The sequence below is a fragment of the Simochromis diagramma genome, unplaced genomic scaffold, assembly GCF_900408965.1.
Source record: "Simochromis diagramma unplaced genomic scaffold, fSimDia1.1 OVJJ01000618.1, whole genome shotgun sequence".
Taxonomy (NCBI): Eukaryota; Metazoa; Chordata; class Actinopteri; order Cichliformes; family Cichlidae; genus Simochromis; species Simochromis diagramma.
The window spans coordinates 1,699,183-1,712,472 of record NW_024387423.1 but is presented as its reverse complement, the minus strand read 5'-3'; the positions used below and the strand labels follow the sequence as shown (position 1 = coordinate 1,712,472).

General features: G+C 41.9%; 1 protein-coding gene across 4 annotated transcripts in view; it reads left to right on the top strand.

Annotated features, from left to right (window-relative positions):
• LOC120722020 (vacuolar protein sorting-associated protein 13B-like) overlaps nt 1-13,290 on the top strand; it is a 296,860-nt gene that overhangs the window by 242,617 nt on the left and 40,953 nt on the right. For all 4 annotated transcript variants that reach the window (XM_040012723.1, XM_040012725.1, XM_040012724.1 and 1 more), the window contains 5 exons: nt 2,252-2,448; nt 4,063-4,244; nt 4,606-4,826; nt 4,919-5,050; nt 9,817-9,978. In XM_040012723.1, coding sequence (XP_039868657.1) covers nt 2,252-2,448; nt 4,063-4,244; nt 4,606-4,826; nt 4,919-5,050; nt 9,817-9,978 — 894 coding nt within the window. The remainder of the gene's footprint in view (nt 1-2,251; nt 2,449-4,062; nt 4,245-4,605; nt 4,827-4,918; nt 5,051-9,816; nt 9,979-13,290) is intronic.

The following is a 13,290-nucleotide window of genomic DNA, read 5'->3' as shown; positions in this document are numbered from 1 at the left end:
GAAGGGGAACATGACGTACATTCAACCATGCAAATGTATTCTACTGTACCATATATATACACCTCATATATCCCTTTCTGCATGCCGTCATGTGTATAAAATATCACAGGTGAAAAAAAAAGCACGCCTGGTGTTTTAGCAATGCATTTCAGGGAATTCTCAGTGGAGATTCAGCGAGTTTCCGCTCCAATGGCTCAGCGTTGGGGGTTGCGGGTGCACAACTCTGTCAGGTGCAATTATGAGAAGTTGATTCCAGGAAAACCTGTGTGACATTGATTATATGATGTAAGCTACAGTTACCTCATCCATTCCTCTGTAACAGTACAGCCCTGCACATGAATATATGGATGCATGCACACATTTTGTGAGCACAAGGCTTCTGACACACACAAACTTGCTGACAGTTCCAGGAGTTTGGTAATTGTCTCAGGAGTTTCATGCCTCCGGTAAACAAGTGGACTGTCTTATGTGACATATGCACACCGACAGTACTAATGCACCCAAAGCATACACACGCATTCCTCAGTTGTGTTCACGTTCAGTGCACTGCCACTACTGATCCATCAGTAGCCAATATCTGCAGGTGCTTGGTTTCACTGAGGGTACCAGACACCTTTATGTTAATTTTGGTACAGTGTGAGAGGAATGAATGGAGCCCTACCAGTCATCACATCAATGATACTCAATGTGAAAACACTCAAAAACTGATTGTTATTCAGTGTGAGAAACGGCTCCAGGACTTCAATGCTAATGGCCGTCTTGCAGCATGCTGTTGCTGGGTGTTTAGTTATGCTGTGGTCATGAAATGTTGTTATGGAGATGAGTTGTCAGCTTGCTGTGTTGGTGGTCTGTGGTCAAAGCGCTGTCATTTTTTCCAACTAGACGAGAGATTAAAGATCGGTTGTGTCTGAAGTGAGTAAAATTCAAGGTTGAAATGCACATGCCATAAAAAAAAAATCACTTGCTCATTTGTTCTCTGAGATGGGGATTCCCCATGTCTTTTAAGGGTCAGTAAAGAATCAATGGTTAATGATTAGCAGACTACCGTAGCTTAATGCGCAGCTAGGGGATCCACAGAACAGAAATATTACCTGTTATCTCACAGCAAATGATTAATTAGTTTAAGTCTGGGCGTGGCTGTATCTATTGGGACCGCTTAACCCAGCACTGTACATTTCATTCACCTATAGTTCATTCCATACTCTATTATAGTACATAACTAAATCAAGGATGTTTTATCCTAAATTCCAACTGTTCTGTTCCGTAATAGCAGACTAAACTTTCCCAAAAGTATGAAAAACAGCTAGTGTGTGTAGGGATTTAGGAGCCAACTGTGTAATGCTTAACAAATACCAAGAGATTAAACTGTTAACCCTCAGTCATAATCTCTGGGTCTCGTCCACAGCATGTCTTTTGTCCCGTCTTCCTTCTCTCACCCCAACTGGTCCTGGCAGATGGCGCCGCCCCTCCCTGAGCCTGGTTCTGCCAGAAGTTTCTTCCTGTTGAAAGGGAGTTTTTCCCTTCCCACTGTCACCAAAGTGCTTGCTCATAGGGGGTCATATGACTGTTTTTTTCTGTATGTATTATTGAAGGGTCTACCTTACAATATAAAGCACCTTGAGGCGACTGTTATTGTGATCTGGCACTGTATAAATAAAATTGATTTGAATTGAATATCCTGGCTCCCTGAGATGGCTCTCAAAACAATTGAACACCTAAACTCAAGTTTTAAGTGTCCTTCTCAAGAACTTGAGTTTCTCTTAAATGCTTTTATTAAATGGATCAAAAGCAACTGTTTAAGAGAGGAATCTGTGGCATTCATCTGCAATAGAAACAATTATATATAATGAGGTCTCACTTGATTGTGTGCCCAAATTCAATAGCCACAATAAGAAATTAAGTTAGTATTTTTAACAGAAAATTGCTTAGTATAACTGTAATGCTATAAGGAAACCCAGAGGGTTTCGAAAAAGCCTTGTTGGTTATATAGGTCCTCATGATGTCATTGTGAAATGTGTTTCCTCACAGTTTTGTCAAAGCTCTGAACTACCTGCGATAGTTTTAATTTGTGAGTAGTACATGCAGGCTGGCTGTATGGGGGCAACAGGAAGCAAAGAATGATTAAAGAGTCCAGAAAGTTCCAGAAATCTCAATTTCTACAAGCGCTACGATACACACACACACACACACACACACACACATATATATAATTATATATATTTACTATATTTTTTACTTACTTTGCTTTCAGGTACCATGCAGTCTAGAGTACTGGGATGAGCTCCAGCAAACCTTTGTTCCATATCGGGAGTTCAGCCTATCAGAGAGCTGTGCCTGCCAGCTGCAGTTGCCCAGCCTCAGCCTCACCAACCAGCAGAAGGAGCTGGTGGCCTCAGACCTGTGGAGGATAGTACTCAATCATAATGGAGATGGAGGAGATGAACAGAGGTGAGGAAATTTTGCTTTAACTGTCCATATGAGAGCGTGTTTATGTCTACACACTGGTATGTGTGTGAACCTACAGACCGTGTGCCGTCCTGTTTGAGAAAAAACAGAAGGAGAGTGCACCCAGGCTGCTGAGCACAAAGAAGTAGAATGTATCCCTCGCCCCACATCTGGTGTGCAGGAGCAGGGAGCGGGCTTGGAAGGCGTTCAGATCGGCCTAATGAGATTTCCCAGCACACCAAGTGCCTGTCAGGGCCCATCCGGATTCCTTCCTGCTTACCTTGAGTGTATCTAATCGAGGGGAAGCTCACGGGAAGCGAGAGTAGTCAGGCCCCCTTTGGCTCATAAGTTCTTAGGCCTGGCCTGGCCTGGGCTGGGCAGGGTTGAGCTAGGATGGGATGAGTTGGACGAGGCTTGCAAGATACTATAGCACCCCAAAGAGCGCGCTTTTACTCCCTGCCACTGCTTCCTCTTTTCATTACTGTTACATCTTCCGACCTTCATCGATTTTTCTTTTTGTTCTTTTTTCTTTCTTTCCTTCCTTCTTTTAATCTTTTTTTCTTTTTCCCTCCCCTTATTTACTTCCATCTGGGATTTAGGGAACTTTTAGCGGAAGAGCGTTGCCGAGCCCACATTCTGTGTGGCTTAGAGAGCTCGAGCAAAACAGAGAGCAAGGAATAAGAAAACATGTAAGAAAAGCAACAGAAAAAATCTTCAGGACCAGATACTGTGTAAAGCAAAATATACATCTGTATTTCATTACAATCATATTCCGAACACTACATTTCCTTTATGTTTAAATTATTTGTCTTTTTTGATCAAAATTGATCCCCCTTTCCTTACTCCCTCGTTTCATCTGCCTTACTTTAGTTTCCACCAGAAAAATAACTTGGCTGCCCTGCCAACTGGAAGTAATGAAAATTGTCAACATATGATGCTTATCTTTTTAAGGAGTGCTCTGCTTGCACCAGCATTTTTCAGGTCTTGAGCGTTTCCTGCTGGAGTTTTTATGGTGGATCATGGTAGCAGCAAATTACAGAGCAAATGGTCATTCACTTCAATTACCTTCCATTCAACATCATCAACCATGACATGCAATTAATGTCCACGGAGGGCTTCTCCTGGAAACTGCATGTGTAATAATGTTCCTAACAGCGAGGAAGCTCTTTCACATTTCACCTTATTTCATTTCTTTTTTTTGAATTCTCAGTAACTGTATGGCTGGTCTCAGTGTGCTTCCTGAGATGGATGTCACACAATTTGTACACAAACACAAAAGCATTCCACTCTTAATAAGAATCAGATTATTTTAATAAGTCCATTGATTTTCCTTTTTTTTTCTTTTTTTTTGTGACCATTATTTCACAGCTGAGCCATTGCTTTTGTTATTTAAAAAAAAAACAACGTTTGATAGAAAATCATTTACTGTTTTCTTTAAAACTGTCAAGTACTGAATCCCAGTCATATATTAGGATATTTTTCTCGATATTATTTCCGTATGGAATCATTTTATATTCACAGGGCGCTGTCAGTTTAAAATTTTCCTCATTTATTGCAGTCTCTTTAATGATCGTTTGTAAATATTGTCGGCTTTCTGTATCAACATTTCACTTCCAGTTCGGATAGTGAGTGTGGGTCCCAGTTACCCTGCGATCAGCTGGTCTCTCCGATTGCACTGGCAGCCTGTACCCGAGTGGACTCGTGTTTTGCACCCTGGTTCGTCCCGTCCCTGGGTGTGTGCCTGCAACTAGCACACCTGGAAGTTCACCTCTGTCATCACCTAGAACAGCTGGGTACAGGTAAGATTTGTAATATATCAAAACAAAATCTCTTCCAAGTCTGAAGTATATTGGGTTTAGTAAGAGGGATTACCTAGGTGTTCGAGAAGTTGACTTCCAAAAAACTCTACCTTGTCTTGTTCTGTGTTTGATCTCTCATGGTAGCAGTAAAATACACTCAGATATCATCTGTTACCTCAGCAGCCCTCTGTTTGATTGACAGCTTAAGTGTCCTTTTGCTTAATGGAATTAATTGACCTCTTGTTTAAAACTCACATCTGTTCACATGTGGATTTGATTTACATTAATCCATTTTGTGTTTAATCTTTGTTACTTGTTTCAGTATATTAAGTAAAAAAAATTATCTTTCTCATTCCTCCAGCTCCATCTCGACAGCTTCATCCCTTCCTGCCAGACCGGAAGTTACCTCAAGAGCAAGAGTTCATGGGGATAGGTGCTCGGCAGCCACGAGTCTTCTTGCGACAGTGGAGCTACGGACCACGTCATTGTCAGGAGTTCAGTTTTTCCTCTCAGCTAGATTGCAAGCTGTTGGAGTACCGAAACTTAACACACCTTCAGCTTCTACAGCCGTGTCTATTACAGGTTGAGCTCAGCTTTTTACATAGTTCTTCTGTCTTTACAAAAGTTTTTTTTTCCCAAACGTTGATATTCATTTGTTTTCACTTGTATTTCAGGGCCAGGCTACAGCAACCTGTTGCCCCCAAAACACCTCTTTTGATGTGAATGTGTTTGTGGATCCAGTGGCACTTAATGTCAGCCAGTATGCCATCCACACTGTAGACACTGCCCTGCACAGCTGGCAACAGGTAACTGCAACACTCCTCATATACTACACCAGATATTTCAGCTGCATAACAGACATATTCCAAAGAATAAAATAAGAATCAATTAAAAAGTCAGCTTAATTGTCGATTATAGATTATTGATATTGCTTTTGGTGATTAAAAATATTGTGTAATTCTGAGGGTTCTTAAAGCAGAAGTTATCATTCAGTGTCTCGTCTATTGTACATAAAGCTAATGTTGAAAGCAAAAGAGGTTACATTTTCTTTTTATATAGCCAAAATTTCACCACTGCAAGAGGAAGTGGCTGCGACCAAAGGATTAGTGATACGATGGCTTTGGTTAGAACATGTTGGAGGATGATTTTTTCACTTGTGTATTTAAGCAGTTTGGTGCATTCAGACATTTACATTAACAAGGGATTTCCCCTGATGTTTGATTCTAACATTAGCGTAGGATTATTTGATTTAGAGCCAGGGACTAGTCAGTCTGTAGAGGAAATTCTAGAAAATGCATGTACATTTAGAAACTATGCCTTTGTCCCAGATGGAGTATCAGCTAAACAAACTAATAACGAAGTAGATTTCATGAGAATGGTTTTGGTTGGATGCCAGTGGTAATAAAATTTGCAGGATGGAACTGCCTTTCTGTTTGCTGTAAACTCTGACTAAGTGTGTCTGTTCTTGGGCTTCTAGTGCTTCTATGGTCCTCGTCATCTCTCAGTTCCCAGCTCTCAGCACTGCCTCTGGTAGCCAGGATATTTGTGTGTGAAGTGATGCCCATTAAAACATGGTAAAACTTGAGTGGTGACACCTGCCAAGACTTCATCTGGCCCTAGTCCTCCACCCACTTGTCTATTCCACACGCACACAAACCCACACACACACATGCTGGTTTCCCTGGCTTTGTATGTTCTATCATTGCTCTGCTCAGCTTCGCTGTGCTGACTCATATACTGGTCTCTGGAGACATGAGGCACTCTCATAGTTTTACATGCATGCAAAAACTCACTGCCAGGTGAAAGAAATAATAGTTCTTGTTTTCCTAGGAACAGCTGTGGGTTTTTTTTTACCTGCATAAAATAAAATTAGGCATGCTATATAGAAAACATAGTATTAAATGATTGTTCTGTGTAGCAGCTTTAATACCTTTGTTTTCACTCAGGGGCATCACTGACTCATCGAAAGCGCTTAACCGACTGTGTTAGGTTATTGGTCATATTTGACCCATGGCTTCATGATCGCATCATTTAACACAAGCTAGTTAATGTTCCCTATTTCTGCTGAGTATTTTAGTCATAAATAAGACTTGAGAGCATTAGTCTTATTAGAATGAAAGGTCATATTGCAGCTTTACTGGAGTGTTACAGACATGTTGGTATCCGTGCTGGGCTTTACCCAACATGCCAAGCGTGATTACTTGGGTTATTAGTTGGTCTTATGATCTCAGGCGCACCTCATTTGATACTGACTGTGTGAATGCTATCTTGGCTCAGCGACTTAAACCCCCAAACCGAGCTTTACAATGCATACTCACATAAATGTTGGCTTTAAAGATTGACTTAGTCAAATACAAATACTGAACTCTGCATCTACACGTTCATTCTTAAATGATTAAGTTTGCTGTGCTGTCTTTATTGGTCTACACAGCAGCAGCCTTGTAACTTCTACAGAACCTTTTAACTACCTCTAGCCTTCACCACTTTGCTGAACACAAGGGAAAAACACTGTAATTATAAGGCAAATGTGCTGCATGTGGCTACAGTAGTTCTGGAGTAAGGGGGTAAACAGAGGTCAAGTTTGAAAGGCAGATTCTTGGAAAAAAAAAGTTCTTGTCCACTTCAGTAGATTTGAAAACTTTCTTGATAATGGAGCATTGTTTCCATTTTTGGGGTTTCCAGTGAAAGAAAGTCTTGTATTTGATGACAGAACCATTTATGGGTGCAATTAACCCTCTGACTGGTGAAATCCTGCACTGTAGGGAAAGATTCTTTAAGATAACATAAGATTTGATTTGATAGAAATTCTCTTTGCCCATATTGTCCATGTATGGAAAAACGTGAGCCAAGCTAAAGTGTAATCAGGAAGAGTCAGAAATATTAAGAGTGTCTGACCTTCTACAGCAGAAGGAGGTATCCTAATGTGTGTAATTGTTTCAGTGATTTTCATGTTTCCTTGTGTCAAGGCTGGCAGGCAGGCCTGTTGTGATGTGGCCTGCAGGGTTAGCATCGAAACATAGAGAAGATTCTTCAGCTACAATTGAAACCTCATAACCCAGACGTGGTCATAGGAGACCACCGCAACCAGAACAGCTGGAGTACTTCCAGATGCATAGCACTCGAGTGTAGTATATGTTTGTGATTTTCACTCATTTAGCAATAGTCGGTAATAATACACAGTTGTAGTCATGGTAAATGAAGTGCTCTTGTTTCCATAATAACATCACAAAGGATTTCTGGCAATCGCAAGTCCACAGGCCAAATAGCGTCTCATTAATATCAACATGAATGTATGTTATGGCTGTTGTAAAATACTGCATGTCCCCAAGTAAGCAGGCTTACTTTCGCCCCCCACCCCCAACCGAGCTGCTGTTGGCTCTAACATCCGTTGAGCCTTCACTGAGTTTTGTCTTAGTATAAAAGAGATAAGAGACTGAGGTGTACTGGAGTCTTTTGGTTGCTTGGAACCAAAGATGAGGAAAACATGATTTTTTTATTATCTTTCTTCATATTTCTGCCTCTTGTCTTTGCACTCAGTAGTCCCATGTGCCCCAAACCTCAGCACCCCACCACTCTAACCTCAGGCCCCATGGCCCTCTATTTTCAATTCTCAGCCCCCAGCCCCACCATGAGACTTTGCTCTGCCCTAACCCTCAGACCCTAACCCCAGGGAAGTGGCTTTGGTGGAAAGCCACACAAAAGCCCAGTAGTATTTACACACTCTGCTTTCTCACAGAACATTCACAGACTGTTACATGTGGAATTGAGACAACAACAGGAATTTTCCCCCTGTTCATTTTTTTGGGGGGGGTTCTTCCCATATTTGAACGATTCTCTTCTTGTCTTTGTAGCCGGAAAGAAAACGATTCAGAGATCATGTTACTGGTTCTTAGGCTCTGGTCATGTGTACAGAAATATATTGGTGATTTTAGAACTGATAAGTGTTTCATTATGTTCATTTTACAGGTTTCATTATCACCTCAAAGGTGTCTTGTTTCATGAGTGTTTCTTTTAAATGGGTGTCGTTATTTACAATCTGTTTTCCAGACATTTTATTGTTACCTTGTTATTTATATGTAAGCCATTGTGCAGTGCAGATCCGGGTTAGGCTCTGCGAAAGCTAGGTCATTGTATCTGGGTGGATTATGGAAACTGGATCCTTTGATACTGTCGACGATGTTTGAAAAAGCTGTCATCTTGTGCTTTTTAACAAGATATGCGTGTTGACTGTTTAAATATCTTTGTCTTTATATTTGTCCGTTTAACTCGGAGACAGTCAGCGAGTGAATATGATTACCGGAGGAAGCTTTTCTGATGTCTGTATCGCGTTGCCTTGTGAATCAGAGGAGAAAGACGATACCTTCAAAGAGCGGGCTTAGCAATGGCATCTTAAGATGGCAGCAGGAAGTTTGTAAATCGCAGTGTCACATTGGAAAGGGAGCACAGATAGTGTTCCACTATAAAACTGGAAATGGATTTAAAGCCACTGCTGCAGCTGTCCCATCTATATTTTGCTCTCTCTACCTCTCTCACACACACATCTATCATCAAGTGTTCTTTTAATGGTGTAAACTTTCCCATCCGTTTTCAATAGCATCAACAACCCCAGGACCCTGAACGTGCTTGGCAGTGAAACTCTGAGATTTTACTGCCAGCCTCTTTTAACCATCAACCATCACTCTCCCCCCCACCCACCCCCAAGCCATTTAAAAGTATACAGCAGGCTGAGGTCCCTCTTTGTTGGGGTACTTGAGGAGTTATTGAGAAGTTGTCTGAACTACATTCATGTGCGTCAAGAATCAAGGAGGAGTGTGCAGAAGAGATCCCATCAGAGCCCTAAGAGCCTTTGGAAAGAACTCAAGTAAAGCTTGCCCTTGCACCCAAGCGTTCCCTATCCAGCTCAGAGCCATAGTTTGTGCTGTTTTGAATGTGCTTGAATTCCTGAATGCAGGAGAAACACCCCACTCTCTCTCTCTCTCTCTCTTGGTTAAACCATTGTTTTCAATAGCAGACAGTGAGCTCTCCCTTCTTGCATGCAAGGTGACGTATGAGTGGACAGCATCCCTGTATGACTCGCAAGAATTTCTGTGCGGTTCGGTGTTGTAGGTGGGCCAGACTCCATCATATTGTTTCCTCCAACACACACACAGTATAGGGATGATACTTACTAACAGGAATGCCTACACAGCAGCCCACTTAGTTTCCAGGAGGTGCAAACTGGCAACATTTAGCTGTTCAAAAAAAGGATTTTTAAAAATTTAAGGGATTGATAAAGTGACGGGCCTCCTGGAGAGGTCAGAGGTCAGATTGGTGCAGCTGGAATACCTGTCAGGCTATGATGAACCACTCCCCATTTAAAATGTTGTTGTCTCCTCTGATAATATCACTAATTTCCTTCTTCATTGTTAAGTCTATAAATGCATGCATTGTTGACACATGTATATGTGTTTTGACACCCACAACAAATGCAAACTTCCAAAATAAATGCATTTTTTTAATGTCCTTCCTGTTCCTTCTCCTTTCTTCTTTGTCTTCCCACCTCATCCGCTCATCTCTCTCTTTTTTCTGACAGAATGGAAACGCAGAGGCTGAGGAGCTGCTCTACAGCCACTATGTTATTTGTAATGATACGCATGAGACACTGCGCTTTGGTCAGGTGGACACTGATGAGAACGTGCTCCTGGCCAGCCTCCATAGCCACCAGTACAGCTGGAGGTCCCACAAATCCCCTCAGGTAACATGCGCACACGCACACCCGAGCAAGCATACATAGCCCATACTTAATGAAATGTCTGATGACCGACAGACTTGTTTTGGTTGATTTTGAATAGAGCCATGCACACATGCATGCTCCTGCACACAAATCTTTTGGATATCAGCGGTCGTCATAAAGGACAGGAACACATGATTAAGATATTTACTTTGGAACGCAGAGCGTTAACATTGAGCAGAATTATGGAAACAGTGAGCACACACACTCTGAACCTTATATAAATGGACACCTGAATACACACATACTGCATACATACATACAGTACATATGTGTAAAAAGAATGGCTCACACACAATTTCTGTGCAAAAGTTGTAAGAGGTGTGTATACACACACACCAGACACATCATTGTGCAGCGGGTATCTGTGTGTTTCTGTCAGTGTTCTCAGACAGTGCCCTGACAGCATTGTTAAAGAAGATTGATTATATTTAACCCTTTGTGGTTTTGAGGTTGAGTGGAGGGTGGGCTGGCGATCTGTGGCATATGTGTGTGTTTGGTGCACACATGTTTCAGGACCCCCATGCGTTCCACAGCGAGTGTGAGAAAGTCAAGCTTGAGAAAAGACATGGCCATAATTGCTCGCAGTAAGTCAGTAAGTCAAGTTGTATTAATCATCGACCATGGTTAATCTGTGCTCTTACCTCACTCTTGCTTACAGATGCACGCACACACACGCAGTGCGTGAGTGGCAATCTGGCATATCAGCACAGTGAACACCACATTTAATTCCTGCAGTGAGTCAAAATGACCTCGGTATTTTCAAGGATATTTTGGATGAAAAATTGTCCGAATGGGCCAAATGTCATCATAGATGAAGAATGCGATTCCAAGATAGTTCTGTCATGTGTTATTCCATCATGTGTTTGTGGTATATGAAATATGTGTTCTCAAGATGAACATGATTTGTGAAACTAGATAAATAAGAAATAGTGCAGCTTTGCCAAAAACACTCAGCTAACTTTGAGCTTGACGATAAAAAGCTTGCCAATGTGTCCGCCTCAGCAAATTGTAGCAAACACTCCTAATTACATTTTGGGGTTATAATAATAGTGACACTGATAAGGAAAAGGGTTGTATTTCTTTAATGGTTACTTGGAAGTGGGTTTTATTTCACTATTACAAATCAGTTTCCAGGCTGAGATGCAAGTGGTTTTGCTGTTTTGCTTAATTCCCACGATGCCGTGGAGCGTCTAAAACGACTCTGACCATCACAAACCATCATCTTCTAGTTTTCCTCTATCTGTCAGTCTGCTCGTGACTTCAACTCAAGATCTTCTGTCCTCTTGTCTGCGTATCCCATTTAACTGTGTCCAGTTTTACTGTTATTGTATATGTATACTAATCCTATGTGGAAATTGTTTAGCTATAACATCCTACCACCAAATCCTCTCTCATTCATCCCCTAACCCTCCCCCACGCTGACGAATACTCTAACCCTGCTCAGCATTGAGGCACAGCGTATCACTTTGATTTAACTTTAAATAACCACGCTATACATCAGTTCCACTCCACTTTTTCATGCGCTGTCATCACCATGTTCTGTTGCTGTAACTTTTCAAATTATATCCATTAGCACTTTGCAGCTTGGGAGCCACGGTACGATTACCTCACTCATACTGGTTATACTTTAATGCTATGCATAGTTCTGTGTCTCTTCTTTCCATGCTCTGGAAGGACCCACCAAACACAACCCAAAATCCATTCCAGGCCTCACACCCTGAGCCATAGGTTAGCAATCATTCCCTTGTTGCTGGCTCAGTCCTGGTCTCTCTTTATTTTTATATGAGATCAGTATACCTGCACAGTCTCTGGCTCCTACACTGTTTGTAGGTCTCACTTAGACATTGTGCCGTTCTCATCCCAAATGCACAACTTGTCCCTTTCCTTTTCTCCTGAAGTTAGTCATCTGTTCTGATGTTCACATCCATACTGGCTAAGCTCGTTGGTCCTGGTGCTGACTCCCTGTCTGTCCTGTGTCTGGCTAGAAGGCAACTTTGTCCTTTTAGTTTCCATCTCATCCCAGTAGGTGTTGTCGATATGGTTGATTCTGGAAGGGAACTACTCATGAAGGCTTGGCACTTTTCAGTTTTGTAGCTGTTCCACTTCCTTTCTATTTGGTCCATACAGTTGCTTTTGTGTTCCACTCAGTTTGCTGACATTATCCATGGTCACATCTTTCTGTCTAGTTTGACTCTGTCCAGTCTCCTAACAATATCATTGCGCGCCCTTACTTAGTTTTACAATCCAGTGTATCAACCCTCAAACTACTATCCCAGTTTTTATGTATCTGTACATGCAGTATTGTCTTTCCTGGGAGGCCAGGGGAATGTCGGTGAGCAAGGCCATTGACCTGTCCTCATGGTTTTGGTATGATGTGTGTGTCCCAGTTGAATTGTCCCCCAGGCAGTCACACACTCATAAGCCACAGCTTCTAATATGCTTTTGTAAAGTAATCTATGCCTGTTCCTCTCTCGAGCTCCCCTGAGAACACACAAGACATGACGTCTTCTTGAATAGAGGAGGATGGGTAGAGAAAAAGATTGTGGAAGTGATCACCTGGGAAATATGAAAAATTCAAAAAGAGAGTAGCACAGAGTTGTCAGAGGGGATATTGCACAGCACTACTTGAGAAAAACAAGAGGACATGGAAAAATGGAAGCAGGGGCAAAAGATGAGCCATGCTCTCAACACTCCTCTACAATGGCAGCACCGCCAGAAACATGTCTGCTCACTATCTGTTCTGTTCCTCCCACCTTTCCCATTTCTCTTTTGCTTTTCTGTCTGTTGATGATGCACAAGCAACCCTATTTATCATGAGTGCATTGCTGCACCTGAAGTCTTCCCTTCCTGTCTCCAGTTCATACATATAGAAAGAGTCAGAGATGGAATAAGGCCATTTATATGATTAGACAGGCTGTTGTTTCAGCTTGAACTCAGACAGCGAGGCATATTTAAAGTGCCGCAATCTCCTTTATATTGTTCCTGTACGAACGAGAGGTGTTTAATGTGTGTAATCTTGAGCCATCTAACCAATGTACACTTCATACGGTGTTGTCATACCTTCGAGTATCTCGCTTTTCTCCGAAGAACACTAAAGTAGTGTGTTTTCGTAGTGAAACATGAACCTAAGCTCAGGTCAGACTCCCTCTCACTGCTCCTCTGTTTCTCTCCCTTCCACTTTCTCTACCACCCCATCTCTCCTGTCATTCATAACCATGAGACTTATTAAAAGGGTCAATTGAGGCAGTCACGTCCTTAGAGCCCGCTCTCGCC